This window comes from Apus apus, chromosome 1 (assembly GCF_020740795.1).
Source record: "Apus apus isolate bApuApu2 chromosome 1, bApuApu2.pri.cur, whole genome shotgun sequence".
NCBI lineage: Eukaryota > Metazoa > Chordata > Aves > Apodiformes > Apodidae > Apus > Apus apus.
In genome coordinates this window covers 7607887-7628481 of record NC_067282.1, presented here as the reverse complement: position 1 = coordinate 7628481, position 20595 = coordinate 7607887, and the positions used below count along the sequence as shown (strand labels likewise).

At 44.1% G+C, this 20595-nt stretch overlaps 1 protein-coding gene across 5 annotated transcripts; it reads left to right on the top strand.

Annotated features, from left to right (window-relative positions):
• The first annotated feature begins 555 nt into the window (after positions 1-555).
• On the top strand, positions 556-20302 carry ANKRD42 (ankyrin repeat domain 42). Of its 5 annotated transcripts, none has more exons than XM_051620840.1 (13): positions 556-643; positions 2181-2336; positions 3385-3551; positions 5009-5116; positions 5436-5555; positions 6100-6235; positions 9685-9885; positions 10850-10975; positions 13161-13266; positions 13859-14034; positions 14430-14556; positions 17975-18119; positions 19905-20302. In XM_051620840.1, exons 2-13 carry the CDS (start codon positions 2318-2320, stop codon positions 19998-20000), a joined length of 1527 nt encoding a protein of 508 aa, XP_051476800.1. In that variant the 5' UTR covers positions 556-643; positions 2181-2317; the 3' UTR covers positions 20001-20302. The 5 variants fall into 5 exon arrangements, with proteins under 5 accessions (XP_051476800.1, XP_051476806.1, XP_051476792.1 ...); XM_051620846.1 differs by lacking the exon at positions 556-643 and adding an exon at positions 1821-2031 and having other exon boundaries at positions 3388-3551; XM_051620832.1 differs by lacking the exon at positions 556-643 and adding an exon at positions 1821-2031.
• Positions 20303-20595: the final 293 nt, after the last annotated feature.

Below are 20595 nucleotides of genomic sequence, written 5' to 3'. Positions count from 1 at the left end.
GCTTGGGAGCAGGATTCTGGAAATCCTGGGTGAATTTGTCCACCCCATCCAAGGACCCTGCCTTCTCTCCAGGACACCAGCTGGTTTTGGCTAAAGGGGGTGAGGAGGAGGACTCTTAACTGCAGGACAAAAAACATCTCCCTTGTGCTCTAGGAACATCTTCGTGCAGAGGGAGAGGGTTAAACATGTACAAATCGGGACTGGAGTCGGGTTTTATTGCCGAGGGAGCAGAAACAGGTTCAGAGGTGAGGAGAGATGCTGATTTTGTCACGCTCCTCCCGAGGAACGCCATGAAGACACAAGCCCAGGGCTGCCAAATGGGTGCCAAAAATCACCACCCGGCCATGCCAGTTCCCCCACGCCATCCTTCCCCCTCAAGTGCTACAGCCCTCCCAGCTCGCACGAACGAACCTCCCCTCCGGGCAGGACCCCGCTCCGGGGGGCGCGGACCCGCCGCCCCGGCCACGGGCGCTCTCCCCCCGCCCGCCGAGGCTGCAGGGCCGCCCCGCCCGCCGTGCTCCTCGGGCTGCCGCTCCCCGCGGGGCCGGGTAAGCACGGCCCGCGCCCATAGCAACCTCCCTGCGGCCGCGGCAGGCGAGGGAGGGCCCGCCGGGCCAGCAGCCGCCGCCTTCCCCTCCGGCCGGTGAGATCGGTTCGCCCGCTCTTCTTTTCCCCCTTCCCCGAGACCTGGGGGGGCAGCCCCGCCGGCTCCCCCGAGACCCGCCGTGGCGGCCGCCCGCCGCCGCTCCCTCAGCTCCGCCTCCTCGGTCGTTTTTTGCCCGAAATCCTCCGTGTGTGACACGGGGCGCTTCCACAAAAATACCGAGGTTGCTCCATACTCGCCAAAGATGCGGGAAAAGGGCGGGCGGTCCCTCCCAGCCTTGGCTGCGCCGCCGGGCGCTGGGGCTGCGATCCTCCCTGGGGCTGCTGCCAAGGCTGCGGCCGGGGCTGGGGTTTGTGTTCTTGGGGTTTTTTTTATTGCTTGTTGCTTGGTTTTGTGTGCGCGTGTGTTGCAGAAATACCGGAAAACCTGAACTCGTCTCCTTCCCCCATCCTGAGTTGTTTTTCTCTTCATTCCTCTAACGACTTTTGGGCAGATACTCGTCTTAAAATGCTTAATTCCTGCCACAAAGGAGTTTTCTCTTAGAATGTCCAGCGGGCATTTGAAAATAGCTTTGATTAAAAAAAAAAATACAAGAAAATAATGAAAAGAAGCACTAAAATTATGGAAACTGCCGTTCCCTTTCAGAATCAACGTATTTTGTACAGAATTTGTGTGAACAGCTGTTCACTGAACTTCAGTCCCCAGGGAAGCTGCCTTCAGGGTGTTCGTGGTGTTCTGCACTAAGAAGCCACGCAGCAGCATTTGGCATCAGTCTCGGTACAGCTGTAGATCTCCAGAGGGAGAAAGGAAGGCAAAATTCACTCTGCTGATCTGCCTTGTTGTTTGTTTTTTTTTCCCGGATAAAAAAAATAATATGGATTACCTTGGATTTACTGCCCTGGAACATAGTGTTAAACACATTAGTGCTTTGGCACGTAGCGTAATTGGCCAGGTCTTCCCCTGGTGTAAGTCTGTATGATTGTGCTGAAGTCTGTAACCCTCACTTGACATAGTGAGAAATGGCTCCCTTGTGGGAAAATTATATCCTGGTGATACTGCCTCTTTAAAAAAATAACTCAAACCACCAAGCATACTTAGATAGTCTTTGGAAACATGAAGTAGATGATCTCCTGAGGTCTCCTCCAGCCTGAAACGTTCTGTGTTTCTACGCCGCTGTTGGCTGTTCACACAGTATTTTGCAGAGAAGAGTCCTGGTTCCTAACTGAAGTCGCTTTGCACAGGGCAGCAGTACAGCCTGCTGAGCTGGGGGAGGTGGGAGTGGGGTGATACACAGCCACAAGGTCAAGTGGTGTGTTACAGCACAGGCTGTGTTACACTTGGCCTGGATTACTGAAAGAGCTTCTGTGCCAACCCCAAATCTGCTGAGCAGTACTGTCACACCACGGATTGCAGGAAAACAGGCACAGGTAAACTGCACAGTTTGTTTCTACTTGTATTTAGTACTTTTTTACACATATCACAAATGTATCAATCCAATATCTCACTTATATTATTTCTTTTTTTAATCTCACATTGCGTAACGATTTTTACTTCTACTACCGTTTTTTCCCCACAGGTGGAGAAATGGAGGCACGAATACCTTAATACCTACATTTTCAGGCTTGCTTGAGTTGCAAAACAGTAGCCCACCTCTTCCAGAGTTTTAACAGTGTGAAATCTTATGGAACAGTGCCAGTGCATTTTGGTACCGGAATGATGACTGCTCTAGAAGGTGATTACTAATTGTTTTAGATTCCTCTGACACTTTGCTATCTGAAGTCAGCCCCCTCAGCCATTGTATCTACTTACATATTTCTGTTTTGGCAAGATATTAAGATGTTGCAAGGAGGTTTGGATATATAACTCCCATCATTGTTTCCAGTCACTAATTTTTCCAGTTTCCAGTATGTTTCCAATGTGTCCAGTAGCTAATAGGTGGAAAGGCCTGAAGGAGAACACAGGTTATTTGATTCCATGGCCTGGTGATGGATTTTTTTTTTTTTTGACCCCACTTCTTCTGTAGGTCAAGCTTGATTCTGTGCTACTGGAGTCAATGGAAATGGTGTTGACTTTGGTAGGAGCAAAACATCAGGCTGCTAACAGTGTGCTGTGACAGAGCAATGCTGTTGTTCTAGCAAGAGAGCAATGCAGGATTACTAACATGATATATGAAGAGCTGTTGTTTTACAACAGCTTTAATTTTGACATCAGCTTGTCCTGAAGATGATCCATGTAGCTCAGTCAAGAGCAATTACATGGTATGCTCACTTGGTGAAGGCTCTGGTACCCTCCATTGTGCTGTGTGGTGCTGTGCCAAGTCCTTGGGCAGCAGATGCAGGAGCATGGCCACGTGGAACACCTGGGAACTGATGTTTGAGAGCAAAGCCTCCTTGGTGCCATACTTGAGAATGTGATAAATGAAAGAGTTTGTGATGCCTGCAGTTTCAGAAGAGAGCCAGTGTTGGGGTAGACCTGCTCCAACATTTGCATTCATAGCTGGAGCAGCTCTCCTTCCTGCTCTTGCTGTGCTTCTGGTCATCTTTCTTCTGGCTCTTACTCTTTGGGGCTCTTTTCCAGGGCTGGAGGGGCATGGCTGTCTCAGGTTTTTGCATGTTGCTGTTTCTGACAAACAGAAGTGACTTAGGATTTCTCAGTCTCCCAGTTACTCCAAACATTTTGCTTGGTTCCTGAGAAGCTGACACCCTGATATTTGATTCATCACTCATTTCCTATCTCTTAAATGTTGCTGAACTGACTAATGCCCTTTTATTATTCCTCAGTAGCTGTCAAGAATAAGCAAAATTATACCAGTGTACACGAGGCAGTGAAAGCTGGTGATGTGGAACAGCTTGCAACAATGATAAAAAGTGGAGCTGGTATTAATGAGATGGATTTAGCCCACAAATTCACACCATTGCACTGTGCTGCACACTCTGGAAGTCTAGAGGTAAAACATTATGTTAATGTTCATAGACAGCAAGGTTTTATAGGTTAATGATTTATTTCTTTGGGAGAAGCTGGACACAAAATTGCCAGATTTGATCGCAGGAAATCACAATCTCTACTGGATTTTCTCATGAAATACATTGATCAAGAGCAGAACTACAGGATTTTAGGTTTTTATTTTGCCTTTTTGATGCCCCTAGTAGTTAATGTTGCCAGATTTTACAAAATTATTGATTTTCTTACTCGGAGCAAAGTGTGCCCTGTGGTGCCCCTACTGTGTTTCCATCCTCTCTTGGGACATCTAGAAAATCCTGTAAAATGTTCTGCATGTGATTGGAACAGGTGAGAAGTGACATGAAAACATGTTAATTCTCTTTACCAATGTCCTGTCCCATGCCTCACTCTCTTAGAAACAGTCCTAATACATTTTATTTTAATAAATAAGTCCATTGACTATTGATGGAGAAATCAGCAGGTTCTTACATGAGTGTTTTGAACTTCCAGGACTAAGCTGCTGTGTCTGGCACAGCATTCACCTTCTTGTTGCAGCCTTGTCATACAATCTTCATAGAGATCTAACCTTGAAGCAACAAGGCCATGATTAACCATGTAAAAATCCTTGTCCCAAAGAAAAGAATGTAAAGTTCTTGCTAAAATCCAGAGATACATGCAGTGCTCTTACTGGAATGCACAGAAACTATCAAGAGAATGCTGAATGTTTTCAACCCTGAAAACAGATTGTTAACCCACCCTTTTCTGCCTCTATAATATTACCATTTTTCATTTGACTCTCCTACTTTGCAGTCAATGGATTAGACTTCATTGAATCACCTGTCATCTGTTTGTTGCTAAGCTCCTTGGTGGGAACAGCAGAGGAACCAGAATGGCACACTGGCCTAAAATAAGATAATAAATCATCATAATGTAGAACAGAAAGCTGTAACTGCCCCTCAAGCTAGTTTTGGGTAGTCCATAAAGCTTTCCATTGCAAGCCAAGTATATGCTGAAAAAAGGTGAATAAGCAAAACTAAGCTATGGAAGCATGAAAGGAGAGATGGGATTGTGTACACCTAAGAAGCCTAATACATTAAATGAGGCTTTTTTTCCTGCCAGTAGTTTTAGCTGTTTTTTTCCAGTGCTTTTACCTCATGCCTTTTAAATACTCTCACAGATGACAGTTTAAATCTGGAAGAGTGAAATTAAGGAACTTTACTGTAAAATCAGTGTTAGGTTTTGAATTAGTAGGTTATTTGCACACTTGGGTGAAACTTGGAAAGTCCAACAGCCTGTAAGTTCCTAGTGCGCATGGTCTGGCTGAGCCATGCTCTGGGGTGTTGTATTTCAATAACAAAGTATTCCAATACCGTTTTGAAATGTAACGCAGGGTGATAGGTTGCAGTTAAGATGTGCCTTAAACAGATGATATGGTTAAATTAAAGGCTGGTTTTGATTGAGCAGTGCCTCCACTGGTTGCTCTGGCACGGAGCTGATACAGCACTCAGAACTGTCGGGGGCTGGACTGCAGCTCACCTTGCGGCTCTCCGAGGTCAGGATGCTTGCGTGCAGGTACGTGTCAACATTCACTCTCAAGGGACAGTAAGCAGGGCAGTTCTTCCATTTGGACAAATTCATTATGAAGATCAGCTGAGAGAGCTCCTAATGGAGCTATGAGTATCTCATCTTGATGTCCTTACATCTGGAATCAAGTCACTCTTGCGAAAACCAGTACCCTCGTTTGCGCTATCTGTGCACGGATCTGTTCTGTGTAGTGTCAGGGCCCTGAGGTCAGCCCAGGGTGATCCTGCTGATCACCTCAAGTCATCCTGCTAGGCAATATTCGCTTTTTCTGCTTGTGAACTGAGCTTCTGCTTTGCTTTTCTTCTAGGCTTTGTTAAGAAGTGGAGCAAACCCAGAAGCTCAAGATGATCGTGGGTGCACACCATCACACCTGGCTGCAGCACACGGGCAGTCTTACACCTTGCAAACCCTGCTGCGAAGCGGCGTGGTGAGAGGCTTTTACCCCCAGATTAAACTGAGATTGAGGACAGTAGATTAATTACTAGTATGTTCTTGTTGCTGAATTTATTTTTACTTTTTAATCATAAATCATGAGGGAAATGATCCGGAAATCTAGAGAGAATCAACCACATGAGTAAACCATGTTCTGCTGAGGGTGTTATTAAATGAAGATCAGGCATTGTGGTGGGTGTCTTTTTTTGCAGTTGTACAAATCTTCTATAGGAAAAGAGACATAAACAGAAATAAAATTAATCTAGGTGCATATTAAGGGATAATGACCAATGCAGTGATAGAAGTATGTCTAAAAAAGCATCCTTTATATGTATATTTTTAAAATAAAATCAATAATCTGTCAAAAATATCTATGTGGGAATGAGAACTGCCTACCTGGCAGTTGAATAAACTTTGAATAAAGTTATTTGATTTTATTTCCATAATTTAACACAATGAACAGCTGAGTACTATTTATAAAATTTGTCGTGTGTCTGAGATGCAGAAACCAATTAATTAACTTCTTGCTTTCATTTTAGGATGTAAATGTTTCAGACAGGAATGACTGGAAGCCTGTTCATTACGCTGCTTTCCATGGTCGCTTGGGGTGTTTGCAGCTCCTTGTTAGATGGGGAGCATGTATAGATGATGTGGATAACAATGGAAACCTTCCAGGTACATCAGGATAAATCATATAGTTTGGTTACAGTTTTGTGTGATATCATAATTGTAGCAAATTATAAATACTGCACACCAGCAGCATTTGCTAGTTGATTCTGTGTGGTCACCATTGTTATTCCAATTTTATAATGATGAGGGAATTTATAAAATCCAAAGTATGTGTCTGTCAGTGATAGGATCTTGTTTGCTTCCTGCTGCTGGTGGCAAGGATCTGAGCTCACAGGTGCAGGAACAGGGAGCAGGCTGGGCCTGGCTGAGAGCACTGTGTAGGTAGTTGGGCAGCCTCTCTGCATGTGATAGAGTGGATGTGCCAGTGGAGGTCACAGGAGGAGAAGGGTAGGTGGAGCAGGAGGCAGTCTCAGCTGCTCTATGCTGCTATGCTCCTTTTTGACTTTGTGCCCAGCTTTAATGGCTGTGCCAGTGTGATCAGATTCTGGCATGTTCATTTGCAGGTTTTTTAATCCCACTGTTTCTTAACTGATTTGTTAAAATGCTTGTTCTCATCTACCTGTGATTTCTTCATCTTGGTTTCTGGAATATCAGTATTCTGTGTTAACTGTAATCTTTACTCTTTTCGTAATCACAAGTGTTGCTGCTCTAGCACAAAAAATGGACAACGTTTGTTCCTTGCTCTTCCTAGTTTCTCCAGAGTCCCTCTGCTTACCACACCACTACCTCAATATCCTCTGTACCTTGTTGTTGTTCATACCCTGTGTTCTCATATAATTCCTTCCCTTTTAGCATATTCCTTCTTATGGTTTTTCACATTATTTGTTCCAAATGGCATTTTTTTTTTCTTTATAACTTGTATAGAGTTAATATTTTCAAATCCCTTCTTAAAATCTTTTACCCTCTGTTAAGCACCACTTACCTAGTAAACTGCTATCTATGCTCAGTTTTGCATATCTGGGTCTTGTTAAAGGATGTGAGGCTCTTGCATCCCAGCAGGACATCTGGTGTATTAGCAATGAGGGGTCAAGATGTGAGGCACTGTGATGGCAGCACAGAAGGTAGCTTTATTTGCAGTTGGGAACACTTCCCTTATAACAGGCTTCTGTGGAGAGGTGGCAAATGCCAGCACAGTTCTACTTACGTGCTGGTTTGTAGAAAAATTTTGTTGTTTTTTTGGCATCTGCAGAAGATTGATCCTCCAGCCTTTGTTCTGTTTCATTTGATCATAGTATCATTCGAAGGCAAGAAAATGCTTTGGAACATTGCTAGTAAAAGATTAATAAAAGTGCTGTGCTGTACAGACCAGCTTTTCCTCAGCTTGTGAAAGAGTGAACTTAAATAATCTTTACCTATGTTAGCTTCAAGAGTAGCTGGACAGTGCTGTAATGTTTCCTAAGAGTCTACCAGAAGAAGCTAACTGGGATTGCAGCTCCATACACTGAAAACTTAAAAACTGGCTGCAGCTTTTTCATGTGTGTATTACACTAGAGGCTTCATTTACCTATAACATGCTAATACTTTTGAAAAATGTGACTCATTCAATGTACAGAATGGGCTGTGCTTATTAAGTCAATATTTTTTTTCTTTCTTTATTCAGTTTTTGGCCATATCCATGCTTCTTTTATTGCTCACTAGTTAAACCTGTTCTAAATGTAATATTAATTTAATTGTAGCACAACATCTGAATTTTTCACAGACACTGTTTTTTCACTCACCACTTTGAGAGGAGCCAGTAGTGTTAGCCTGATTGTATAAAAGGCTAGATAAAATACAGAGAAGTTGGGATACCAACAGCAACTACCCACTGCATATTCGTGTTGCCTGAGATGAGGGGGTTTTAAAGTTCTCAGCATTAAGCCACATGTTTTGTGTTGACATCACAGTGCTCTTTGGCTTTCATCTCAGCTGCAAGTGCTTAGCATGCCTGAGGCTGGTGTGGCACCACTAAATATGCTACTAAGCATATTCTAGCCACTAAGAAACACACAAGTTAAAAGCCACCTATGAAAAGCTCCTTCCCCAGCATCCCACTGAAACTGTGCAAAAAGACACAGACAGAATAAAACTCTTTAATATGTTCTCCCCTTGCCTCTTTGCAGAAAACATTGAGCTTTTGCAACCATTTCCTGCACAGGACAGGCATCTGAATAATCATTTAAAAAGTTTCATTCCCAAAGGTGAAGTTTTACCCCAGAGATTTTAGGTATCTGAAAGAGGACTCACAAGGGTTGAGTCAGTTTTTCACCAGATGACTAGTAATCAGTACTTAATTTTAAGAAGGTACCTCTTCTTTTCACTTATCCCTGAGTAACTAACTGAATATAACTAAGACAATGGGAAAAACTGCCCTGATTTTGGTGAAGTTCAGATTTTGTCATGTTAAATTTTAGCAATTGTTTGTACCTAAGTATTGTCATCTTGCCATAAAACAAATTTATATCACCTTGCAGAGCAATTATGCCCTGGAAGGCTGTAGATGGTTTGCAATATAGAATTTGCATGTGCCAAAAATTAACTGAAGTGACATGGGGTTATTTTGGTCCTGGGTATATTGTTTATTAACTATGAAGCTAATGAGATTCTTACCTGGAGACAAACTAACCCTTTGGCCTGTAGAACATCAGCCAGCTTTTACAGAGCATTTTCATGGAGTGATAACACATAATAAACATTTATTTGGCAACTTCTTCTCATTAGTGAGACTATAGAATACTACTAATTTCAAAATAATGAGCACGTGTTTTGTACCTCTTACTTTGTTATAGGCCCAGCCACTCTAGTACTATCAAATATCTAAGCCTGAGTGTAGACTAAAGGACAGGGAAGGAGCCACTTGACCCCCACAGGGAAGCAGTAACTGCCGTGGTGAGGTGTAGCAGCTCCTCCACACACCAGTTGTCTACAACAGTTGAAGGAAAACAATGTTTAATAGAAGTACTGTGAATAGAAGCCTCTGTCATGGGACATGCCTTCAAATACTTTACCCAGTAAAGTGATTGTCACTGTCCACATTTTATAGGTGGGGTAACTAAGGGTGTGGTGCAACTTGTTTGTGGCAGCACAAAAGCAGGAATGGCCCTAATTGCTAATCAAGGACATTCCTTGCTGGCCCTTTGTAATGAATATTCTGAAGACAATTAAGTCAAACAGCTGCCAAGGGGTGAGACCTGCTTCCAAGGGAAGACGAGACCCCAGTGGCACACTCTCCTAGCTAGTGCTCAGTGGTTTCTTGGCAGTGTCTGCAGTTGGCTCTGCCAGGGAATCTTCTTTGCAGATCCTATCCTGGACTCCTTTACCTCCTTTGCAAAGAGTTCATCTCTATCCTGGATAGGAGCTGAGCATTCCCTATCCAGATGAGGCTGCTCCTGCTTGTGCTATGTTGGATGGTTCAAGTGCTGGTAGACAAGGTAGATCTAAGTAGTGGTGAGGGCACTGCTTGCCTGGTGAGCAGGCAAGGCTCTAACGTGCCCTGTTTGACCTTGTTCTTATAGCTCATCTAGCAGCTGTGGAAGGACACTTGCATTGCTTTAAGTTCTTGGTCAGTAAAATGGCCAGTGTCATGCACACACTGAAAGCCAGGAATGACCATGGAGAGACTCCAAGGGACTTGGCTCAACGATTCTATAAAGATAATATTTTGCAATATATTGATGGTCTGGAAAAAGAGGAGGAGCATCCAAAGGCACAGGAAGGTAAGTATGGATCAAGATACTGCTAAAACAGGCAGTGTAATTCTATAGAAATAATTCATTCTGAAAATTGTATGAGCATTTAAATAACCAGTGTAAGGAAGAGCTGCCCCCTTCCATGCTTGATATACTCACTGATGACTAAATATTGGGACACTCAGTATGAAGTGTCTGAGGTTTGCCCATTATTGAAATAAAACTTGTACTGTATTGCACTATGAATACCAAGTTACACATGTTCTTCTTAGACTTGAGTAGACATCCAGAAGAGCTGTATAATTGTAATGAGTTTCCAGATTTGCCTGCTCAGCATCTCTTACTTGCATTGAATAGCAACTTAGCCTGGAAATGTCCCACTGAAATGAAAGTTACTCACTAACCAGCAGTATTGCTGCAGTCAGAACAGCTGAGGGATGCAAGTGTGTCAAGGACTGTGGGGAGAACCTTCACAGAGCAAGGATATGAGAAGTGCACCTTCACCTCTGCGCTTTTTCCAGGCACTTACTGTCTTTATCTGTTAGTCTTTTCTCATTATACATATAAGTATATATGTCAGTACTATAAAAAATAGTTAAAAAAAAAAATCTGTATGGGTAGTTTTTAAGCAAGAAAAAGTAAAATAGCTTTTGCATTTGATTAGATTATAAAATTCAAACCAGGGAGATGACTCCAGTTACATCCAGTAATACAACATCAGCTGTAAAATAAAGGTATACTTTTTATTCCAGGCATATGAAATTAATTTCTTAACTGTATAAAATGCCTGTAGCCATAACCAAGACATATTTAGTCAGGTCTATGATGAAACCTGCTAGTTATGCAGCTGCATTTCAATTTATTAAGGGGGACAATAACCTTTCTAACTGCAGCTATGAACTTACGTCCGTGCATAAGTTGCTACTAGAGAGGCAAGTAGTGAGACATTGTTTAGTGGAATTACTGGCATCTGTGTCCATTTCATTTTCAGTTTTGGCTTTCCCAGCCCATGCTGCTGCTTTCAAAGGGGACTTATTAGTGCTTAGAAGATTAGTGAGAAGTGGAGTAATCAATATTAATGAGCGGGATGATAAGGGATCCACTCTCATGCACAAAGGTCAGTAATGATGATCTGTGTTTCAGCTTGTTACTGGTTGTTGCTGACTTGTTTACTTAGTTTTTCAAGTGGCTGCTCATCAGAAAATCTTATTGAAAAACAGCATCTCATTTCTTGAGGGCTCGGAAGGGCAACCCTGAAAAACATATTTTTGTGATGTATATGTGCATAGATGTCACTTTAAAAACAAAATAACCAAGCTGAAGAAAGGAGAGTTTGTATTAAAGAGAAAACAACATCTAAACTACAAACTAAGTCATTTTCAATTAGGTGACATGTGACTTAGAAACACTGACTAGCAAGTTATAAGCATGATCTGCATTGTGGCCTGCACCTTTATTTACTGAACATGTCAGTTCTGTTGTAAAAACCATAACAAAGTCAGCTGGTAGGAGGCTGTGAAGGAAGGTAAACTTTTGGTATCTGGCATCTTGATATGTAGAGGAGCATGAGCATTACAGAAAAAGGGTCCTTTTGTGTCTGAGGGTTTCATAGTAATGTCTGAAAGAAGAAATGGGATAGGAAAGGAAGAGGGAGGTATTCTTGCAATATGCTTTTAACACTATTTCCCACACTTCTTTTCAAATAGATATAAATGGTAGAATCTTAAAAAAAAAACATAATTAAAGTTCTCATTATAAAAATGTATGCCTTGCTTTAAAAAGTGTTTTCTATATTATCTCCCACCACATTTCTTGGAATTGTGCTAACCTACAATTGTTTCATCCCCAATCTTTATGTGCAATACTGGAATTATGGGGAAATCCTGCTGCTGATTGTGATTTCATTTCCTTGTCTCAGTAAGAAAACAAATCTGGCAAACATCCAGAGGGGGTGCTGTCAAGAAGTGTATTTATTCTTCCTTGAGAAAGACTGCTTGCAGGATTCAGCTAGACATGTCAAATACTGTCTTCCATATTTGAGACATCATTTCCTGGCACCATGTGGGATGAGCAGGAGCCATGCCAGATCATGATTAGGCAAAGCTGTTGGGTTAGGCTGCAGCTGAGAATCATAGAATCTGCTGAGTTGGAAGGGACCCATCAGGATCATCAGGTCCCACTCCTGTCCCTGTATAGGACACCCCAAGAATCACACCATGTGCCTGAGAGTACCATCCAGACCCTTCTTGAACTCAGGCAGGCTTGGTGCTGTGACCACTTCCCTGGGGAGCCTGTTCCAGTGCTCAGTCACCCTATAGGTGAAAAACCTTTTCCTGATATCCAGCCTAAACCTCCCCTGAGTCTTGTCATAGGTCACAGGATTGAAGAGATCAGGACCTGCCCCATCTCTTCCCCTTGTGAGGAAGCCATAGACTGCAGTGAGGTCACCCCTCAGCCTCCTCTTCTCCAAGCTGAATAATCCAAGTGACCTCAGCTGCTCCTCATAAGTCACCCCATCCAGACCCTTCCTCGTGGCTCTCCTCTGGACACTTTCCAATAGCTTGATGTCCTTTCTATATTGTGGTGCCCAAAATTGCATGCGGTACTCGAGGTGAGGCCACACCAGTGCAGAGTAGACAATCCCCTCCCTTGCCTTGAGTGTCTGGCCCAAGAAAAGATGTACCTACAGCTACAGCAACAAAGCCCTGGCTTCTCTCCTCCATGAGACAGCACCACACACCACGGATCAGGGCAACCAGCTGTTTCCCCATAGGGAGCCCTGAGCCAGAAAGAAGTGACAGTGCTTTGCTGCAAATCTGTGACATAATCCAGGCTTTACTGCAAGAGAGTGTGAGGCAGCAGTTGCTTGTGTGTCTGATACTCTGCACATGAGACTGGGCAAGTTTAGTTTAACTCATGTTCAGGAAGAGTTGCCAGTAAATTTCTGGAACTTGAGAGAGTCAAAAAACCCCACTGCATGATCTTCCCCAAAACTGCAGGTACCCATGTGACTTGAGCATCCTGAAATAGAGGCTTCTCTTGAAATAGAATCATGGAATGGTTAAGGTTGGAAGGGACCTTAAAGATCATCAGATTCCAAACTCTCTGGTATGAGCAGGAACACCTCCCACTAGGCCAGGTTGCACAAATCTTCATCCAACCTGGCCTTAAACAGTATCTCCCCTGTGGTGTCTTAGTGAACCCGACCTCTGACATGTCAAATAATGATCAAATGATGACATTTTGGGTTTGAAACACTTCAGTTGTTTGTAACTCGCTTGTGTGCACCTTCCTCTCCTTAGCTGCTGGACAGGGTCATATCCATTGCCTACAGTGGTTGATTGAAATGGGAGCCAACTGTGACATTACAAATGATGCTGGAGAGACTCCAAAGGATGTAGCCAAGAGGTACATATCCTGTAGCTCTGTCATTTATTACTTAGTGTTTATAAATCAACATCATGTCAACTTTGTTGGAATGACTCTTGATTTTCAGTGATGGTGGAAGAGCAGATCAGGCCCATGAATTCCCATTCTGATAAGCAAAGCTCCATTGTAGCTGTTAAAGGTTTTAATTTCCACATTTTTTTCTTGAGCAAGATCAGATGTAAAAGTTGAAAACTAGCTCATCTGCAAAGGGAAGCTATGGGCTGTTATATCCCAGCTGTACAAAGTAAATGAGAGCTAGCAAAGGCCAGATGATGTTTGCATTAATGAAAATGATGCAGTTTCTGGTGAGATTCAATTAAAAAAAATCTGCAAAGGAAGAGATACATCTGATGTGGGAGTAATTGTCATAAGATTCCAGAGCTCATGCCATCAAAATACTACAGAAAGCAGATTAGCTGGTCATGTTTTTTGTACCAGTGCTTCCTTTAATCCTGAGCTCCCCTCTGATAAATGGGAACATGAAGAGTTTCAGAGAGTTTCTATCACATGCAGGGCTACATTTTCCATATGATGGGGGTATTTCAGTGTAGGTTAACTGTTCTCTGTGCAGATTTGCCCAGCTGGCAGCTGTGGAGCTTTTGACACAAAGAACTGGAGACAGTAACTCTAGTGATGAAGAACTAGATGCAAACAACATCCAGTTTTTTGAAAGACATGGTGTGGAAGGGAGTACAGATAGCAAAGAAGATTTAACCCTGGGTAAAGCAGAGAAGAGGAACGCACGCAGTAAGCACTGTCTTTCCATCACTCCTTATTTGAAAAGCTGGTCTCAAGGCATCATAGTCCTAGTTGCACAGTTTCTGCCAACTGCTGTGACCTTTTGAGATAAGATAGTTGACATGATATCAGTGCCACTGAGCATTGAAAGTAATTGTGGAAAATTAGCACAGCAGAAGGCAGAACATAGTTGTTAAAATGTTTTAATCCGTGTTGGTGAAATCATATTGGATTGCTGCTTATTTCTGAGATCTGTTTGCTGTGTGGGTGTTAGGTGTAGCTCAGGATTTGCTGAGCGATGTGATTCCTGCTCTGTGTTTGTGAGACTATTTTCCAGACTACTGGATTCCAGCATGACTGTCCTCACCATGCATCTCACCTACCTGGAGAACTCTGTCTTACAGTACGGGCCTATCACAAGATTCAAGAACTTCAGCAACTTCTTGAAATTGCCTACAGCAACTACAGACAGCTGGGAGGAATAACTGAAGAGGAGAAGAAGATGAAAAAAGAAGAAAGGGAAGCTGAGAAGTAAGGTTAACTTGCCCTGCTAATGTTTAACTCTGTGAGGCCTGTTTTAGAGCCTTTTTACACTCAAATTGCTTTGGCCAGTCTGTCTTTTCCACTTAACTACTCTAGCCAACACAAAAAAAAATGGACCTCAGCAATTCTTCTGACCATTTCTAGACATCTACCACCAAGATCAGCTCCATAGCACAAAAGAAATATTTGATGGGTCCACACTTGTTGTGCTTGTGCAAGATTATCTGTTCTGCCTTCAGATTTTCCTGCAGCATATGGGCAGTAGGTCTGATAAGCCCTGGCTGTTTTGTTTGCATTGAGGATGCCATATATATATATATATATATATATATATGTATATACACATACTTCAATAAACATGAAAGAAGGCATTAGTAGTCTTAACGTGGCTTGGATGGAAGAACATATACTGCAGAAATTATTTGATTAACTGCTACATTTCTCTGTCAAGGGCAATATATTTCTATGCTCAATGAAGCAGTAGCTCATATCCAGACCACAGAAAAAAGAAATCTCAGCAAACCTGCCCTTGCATGTGAAGCACTTTTCATAACATCTGATTCTCATGGTCCCCATTAAATGAAAGGGTTCTCTTAGATTGGTCAGGTGATTTGATGGGCAGACTGTCTAGGTTTCAAAGAAAAGCCCTTCTGTCTCTCTAGAGTAATGCAGCATCCAAAAGACAGCCCTGTCTCCACCTCTACCTCTTAAAGATTTGGCTACCCACTGTTCTCAGTCTCTCTAGGTGACAACTTCTACTTGTGTTTGCACCACTGCAAACCAATGTCTTCAACTGGGCACTGAGAAGAGACTATCTAGAGGGCTTGTATGCCATCAAGAAGACAGCAGACTTGCCAGTCTGTGTAGATCTGGAGCAGGTAATAGGTGTCTCAGATTGGAATGACATACTTCATTTTACATCATCATATTAGCCAAAAAAACTGAGATCAGGACTTCTTCGGTTCCAGATCAGCCTTTGGCTGAAAGTGCATCTTCCTTTACTTGGTATGGTTGCAGTGTAGACATCCACATCTGAGTTAGTTACCTTGATTTCCTTTTTAGACTCCTTGGCAAGGTGTAGGCATACACCTTTCAAGGCATAACTAGACTTGTAGTTCAGGATGATATTAATCAGTTCTAGGAGTGTGTCTCCTGGCTTTAAAGTAGCAGGGTGACCAGCTCAGATGTTGGTGTCTGCATTGGAAGGTCAGAGCAATCTGTTTGCAGTGATGGGGAAAGTCACTGACAGCAGAAATTGCAGATCATTTTTCATAGAGCAGCTATTCAAAGGTTATGGTGTTCAGTAGGACTATGAAAAGGCTCTTTAAGGGGTTTTGCAGCTAATCTAGAAAAAGTGTGAGGATCTACAAAGGGTCTCTCTCATCTGTGGAGGCCAGAGAGCATCCCTAGCTTCTACACTGGCCTTTTGAAATGGAAATACTGCTTCTCAGCATACCTACCTACCCTTCTTGGAGTTCCTACCCCTGGATAAACTCCAAGATGCTTTTATCATATGCCGGAAACCCTAATTATTTGAAAATATTTAATAACAACACCATTTTACTTGATGAAAAGCAAGAGTTGCCACTTGGGAAGGCCACTGTAGAACATTTTTTGAGAGATTCCTGCTTTAGTCCAGGTTTTCTGGCTGTAGGGTGGCTCAGCTAGGCTGCATTGCATGGAAAACATTGTCACCATGTGTATGTCACACCATTTTGAAGCTGAGTCTTATTAACCTGAAGGATGCAAGAAGTCAGCCTGTCCCCCCCCCAGGCACTGGTTTCCCTTCCCCAGGTGGGCTGATGCAGCCTGGTGGGTTTGGGCTGTGTGAGTCAGGAATACTTCAGTTCAGGAAATGTGGCAGCTCTTGCTGAGACATTTGGATCCACAGGGCAGACATCTCCCTTTTCCTTTTACCAGTCTTCCATCTTTGTAGCTGTGCTAATTCATCCTGTTGCACAGGAGAGACAGCTCAGCTCCAGATGACTCAGTTGCTGAGGTCAGTTGCTGTTATAATAAGAATAGATGTGAATTATGGCTCAGTTAACCAGTTCCAGGAATCTCAATTAGGAGTTCTTGTGGGTATGACTGATGACATCTTGTGTATCAGCCAGAGCTTCAGGTTCCCTGTTGTCATGCAGGCTGTCATTTGAGTATTTCTCATCTGTGGCTAAGCCAATCCATAGGAAGGATGTAGAAGAAGCACACGTAAAGGAAAAGTTGCTCCTGACTATAAAGACCCGGGCAGGGCAACCCAGGGACATTCAGATCAGACCCCCTTGCTTTCTAAAATCCTCAGAGAGGAGCCCAGGTGTGGCTGGATCCAGCCTTTGTCTCAGACCTGGCCCTTCCAGGGAGAGGGATTAAAATGTCACAGTTATAGGAAATGCTTGACCATCCAATACCCCTTGATCAGATTAAGGTGAAATGACACTCAAGGTCTGTATTTGAATATTAGGTTTAATTATATCTCAATTGTTATCTCAGGCTGCACAGTCATACAGGCTGACATTTAGATCACACAAGTACAATACATATAGGTTTAAGCTGCACAACCTGAGGAAAAATTGTGGTTAGGCCTTGTTTTGCTTACTGATGATAGGAAGGAAGAGAGAGAGAGAGTAGGAGAAGAAAAGTTTATGGAGAGATAACAGAAAATCACCAGTCCCGGATCCGGCGTTGGGCCAGCCGACGGGGGAGAGTTGGTGTCAGTGAGGCTCCCCAGGCCCACCATTGCAGCCCCCTGTTTTACAGGCAGTTTCCTTGTTTCACAAGGGTGAGCAAACATGTTTAAGCCATAAGCCTGAGCAGCTGGAGAGGACCTGCCCCCTCCACCCCTCCATCCTCAATCGCTGTACATGCAGCCTCAGGCCATATGCAGCCATCAGTGCAGTCTCCATCCTCCCAGGCAGGCCTTTTGGGATGCAAACGAGACTTCGTTTAGGGGTTACAATGGGGGGGTTTGACACCAATTCCAGCAAGTATGTGTCCTGAAGGCTGGTCCCTCACACTGACCCCATCCAGAATCCCAGTTGTATGCTTTTTTCCCCGTGTTTCATACTATTTTTCTTGCTCCTTGAACCCTCCCTCTTCCGCAGCCGGAGATGGCTCTGGGTGACCGCGGACCCCAGACCCCGGCCTGTGGCTCAGTGTGTGGGAAGATGTCTCCATCTGGTGGTGGGATTGCGCTGAGCACAGCTGACAGCGAGGAAGGGAAACCAGCCGCCTAGAGCTGTGGCGAAGGGGTTTGGGCCGGGAGCACGCTGTGCTTCCCACCAGCACAGCTGGTGTGAGGAATACTGCGCTGCTTTCTGCTCTGACTAAACTTCCTCAGCAAAGGCACGTGGAGTAGCTAGGGCAGGTCGGGAGACGCCTGATGCTCTGCTCTCTGCTTTGCTGTTGGCAGGACTGTGAAGCAGCTGGAGGCCCAGCTGGAACATGAGCGAGTCAGGCGGGAGAAGCTGGAGAGCCAGCTGGATGGCTGCCGTGCGGAGATAAACCGTCTCAGAGAGAGCCTGGAGAAAACCCGTGTCCCCTCTGCTCTGCCTCTGGTGAGTGCCATGTGAGCTCCCCCGGTGTGTGGGACAGAGGCTACTTACTGCCTGTTGCTTGGGCATGTTTTGTCTCCCTAAGATTCCCAGGCACAGCGCTAGGAAATACTGGAGTGAATGTGCTAGCAGCTTTTAGCTTGGAACACTGAAGTGAGCAGTAGCTTTTTGTCACGTCCTGACAGTGTCTCCGCTGCAGGAGGTTTTCAGTTTCTCTTTGTACCCTGGCAGAGGAGCACTGATATTCTTCATCATCATTAATGAAAGGGAGTGGACTGATCCCCGAGTGCTTCCACACTGCACGTGCAGTGACTGGCAGTTCATCTTGGCTGGTATCTGAGATTGCACTGGTGCTCCAGGAGGGGTGTTGTCACCACCAAAAGGGTTACCTGGTACAGAGATGGCAACCGTGAGTGTGTAGGATGCTGTAATGCACAAGGACACACAGGCTTTTATCCTCTAAGTTCCTCTACTTTAATACAGATTCCTACAAATACCACAAAAATCACCACCAGCAAGTGCACTGCCACAAAATCTCCACTAGCCAGTGTTGGTGAAGGCACAAGGCAGGGTGTGTGTGTGAGACAGATATGTAGCTGAATGGCTCACTGTGACACGGATGTGTGGTTAAAGGGGGGGGAACCCTCCTGTTGAAGCCATAAGATTTCAGGCTACGGCCCCTTGTTGTCCAACAACCCTCTCACACAGGGGCACTGGGGGCAGCTGGGCTGCAGTCCTATGTCCCAGGAGTTCATCAGCAGTTTATGACTAAAGGCTCATGTATGTGATCACTGAACAATGTTTGTCTGCCCCACTGTCCTCAGGTGAGGCCTGCCTGAGAGTGGATTCACAAAGTGGCAAATACGAAGCAGTTAGGTACAAATGTAAGGTAATTTATTAAGGTGACAGGTGTAACAAGCTCAAGATAGCCTTTGGTAAATGCACTGACCACAACAGCGCTACTAAGAGATGTTGTTAATATTGCTAGCAATAATAATACCAAGTATACAATACACAGGGGGTGCTTTCATCCCTAAAGGTGAAAGTCGTGGTATCTTACCCAAGGTGTCCCTGCCTGGGGGAAAGAAGAGTGGATGAGGCCTGTCGACTTGTTCCAGGGGAGATGCTCTTCTCTCCCTGAATAAAGGCTTCAAAGACTAATTTAACCCCTATTGGCAAGACAGGACTCAGGTGATAACTAGTATTGATTGGTTCTTAGCAGACTAATGATGTGTATTAATTAGGAAAAAGGTAAGGGAGATGCCCAGTGCTTGCTTCACATACAAAGTCAGGCTTTGTTAGGGCCCAGGACTGCATGCACATCACCAGACAAAGTCACACAGGCTGTGCTCCTGGCCTTTATCACAGGACCTCTGTCCCTGGAGCCCTCCCTTACACCTCAAAGAGTCACGAGCAGTCGGGCCATGTAGACAAGGACAGGATGTGTCCCTCCCAGCCAGCCAGTCGGGCCTGTCCCTAATGGACACAAATTAGCCTACTTGTTGCCTCCAAGGCTGAATGCCACATGGAGCACTGCTCCTCTCGCTCTCCGCTGCACAGGACTTTCCAGGACGGTTCAAACAAAGCTCCATACAAGTTCTGTTTTCCCACAAAATCTTATCTGGCTGTAACTGTCATCCCATGCCCTGGGACTGTGCTCTGCCCTCAGCTTCAGTTTGAACACAACACTCTTGCAGTTACTCAACACCATGTACTTTTAAACCCTGTCTTACGAGGTAGCACGTTTGTGTGATTGTTGTTTAATGGCTGAGAGATCCCTTCTTTCAGGAAGCTGAGACCATCACCAAGTCTTGCAAAGAGAAAAAGAAAGTGACGAAGAAACCAGCCTGCAGCCCTGGAGGGGTGTGTGTGAGACTGCGCTGAGGAGTGAACCTCCCACAGGAGGCAGGCAGACTGAGGAGGCAGAATGGCAACATTCCAGACAATGCCAAGTGTTTGCATAGCCAGCTCCACAGATGAGTTGTGGTTCTGTGTATTTTGTTCAAACTATTTTTTTAGTTCTCTGGGATAGAAAATATTTTTAAGAGCAGAAGCTTTTTTTTGATTTAAAAAAAAAAGGCAGAAGGGCTTTTCTTCCTGTCCAGGTAGTAGTTTAGCAAGTTTTACAGATTATCATCCCTACATAAGCCAGCAAGTGATTCCTTCCTGAGGTGCCAGATGAACTGCAGCAATGGCCCCTGAGTCTACCTCAGGGCTGAAGAGTTCACTACATCATGGGCATGTTGTGGTTACAGACAGTAATCCTGACCTCTCCCCCATGACTAAAAACCACTGCATGACTTCACATGTGCACATTTTTTTCTCATGTGCTATTACAAAATTGCTTTCCCTTTGGAACTCTTATCATGCATATCTTGAGACTTCTGATTTCAATAATGTTAATTTGCCAGTGCTTGAATCCTGATCTGTCCTCTCCTTCATTACCAAAGGAAACTTAAGATTTGAGAATCTCAGAGGT

Excerpts from the sequence above, each read along its gene's own strand:
- ANKRD42 (XM_051620824.1), top strand. The coding sequence starts at position 3,363 with ATGCCCTTTTATTATTCCTCAGTAGCTGTCAAGAATAAGCAAAATTAT. Across the intron at positions 5,117-5,435 it reads GTCAGGATGCTTGCGTGCAG|GCTTTGTTAAGAAGTGGAGC; the intron begins GTACGTGTCAAC and ends CTTTTCTTCTAG. Across the intron at positions 6,236-9,684 it reads TAACAATGGAAACCTTCCAG|CTCATCTAGCAGCTGTGGAA; the intron begins GTACATCAGGAT and ends TTGTTCTTATAG.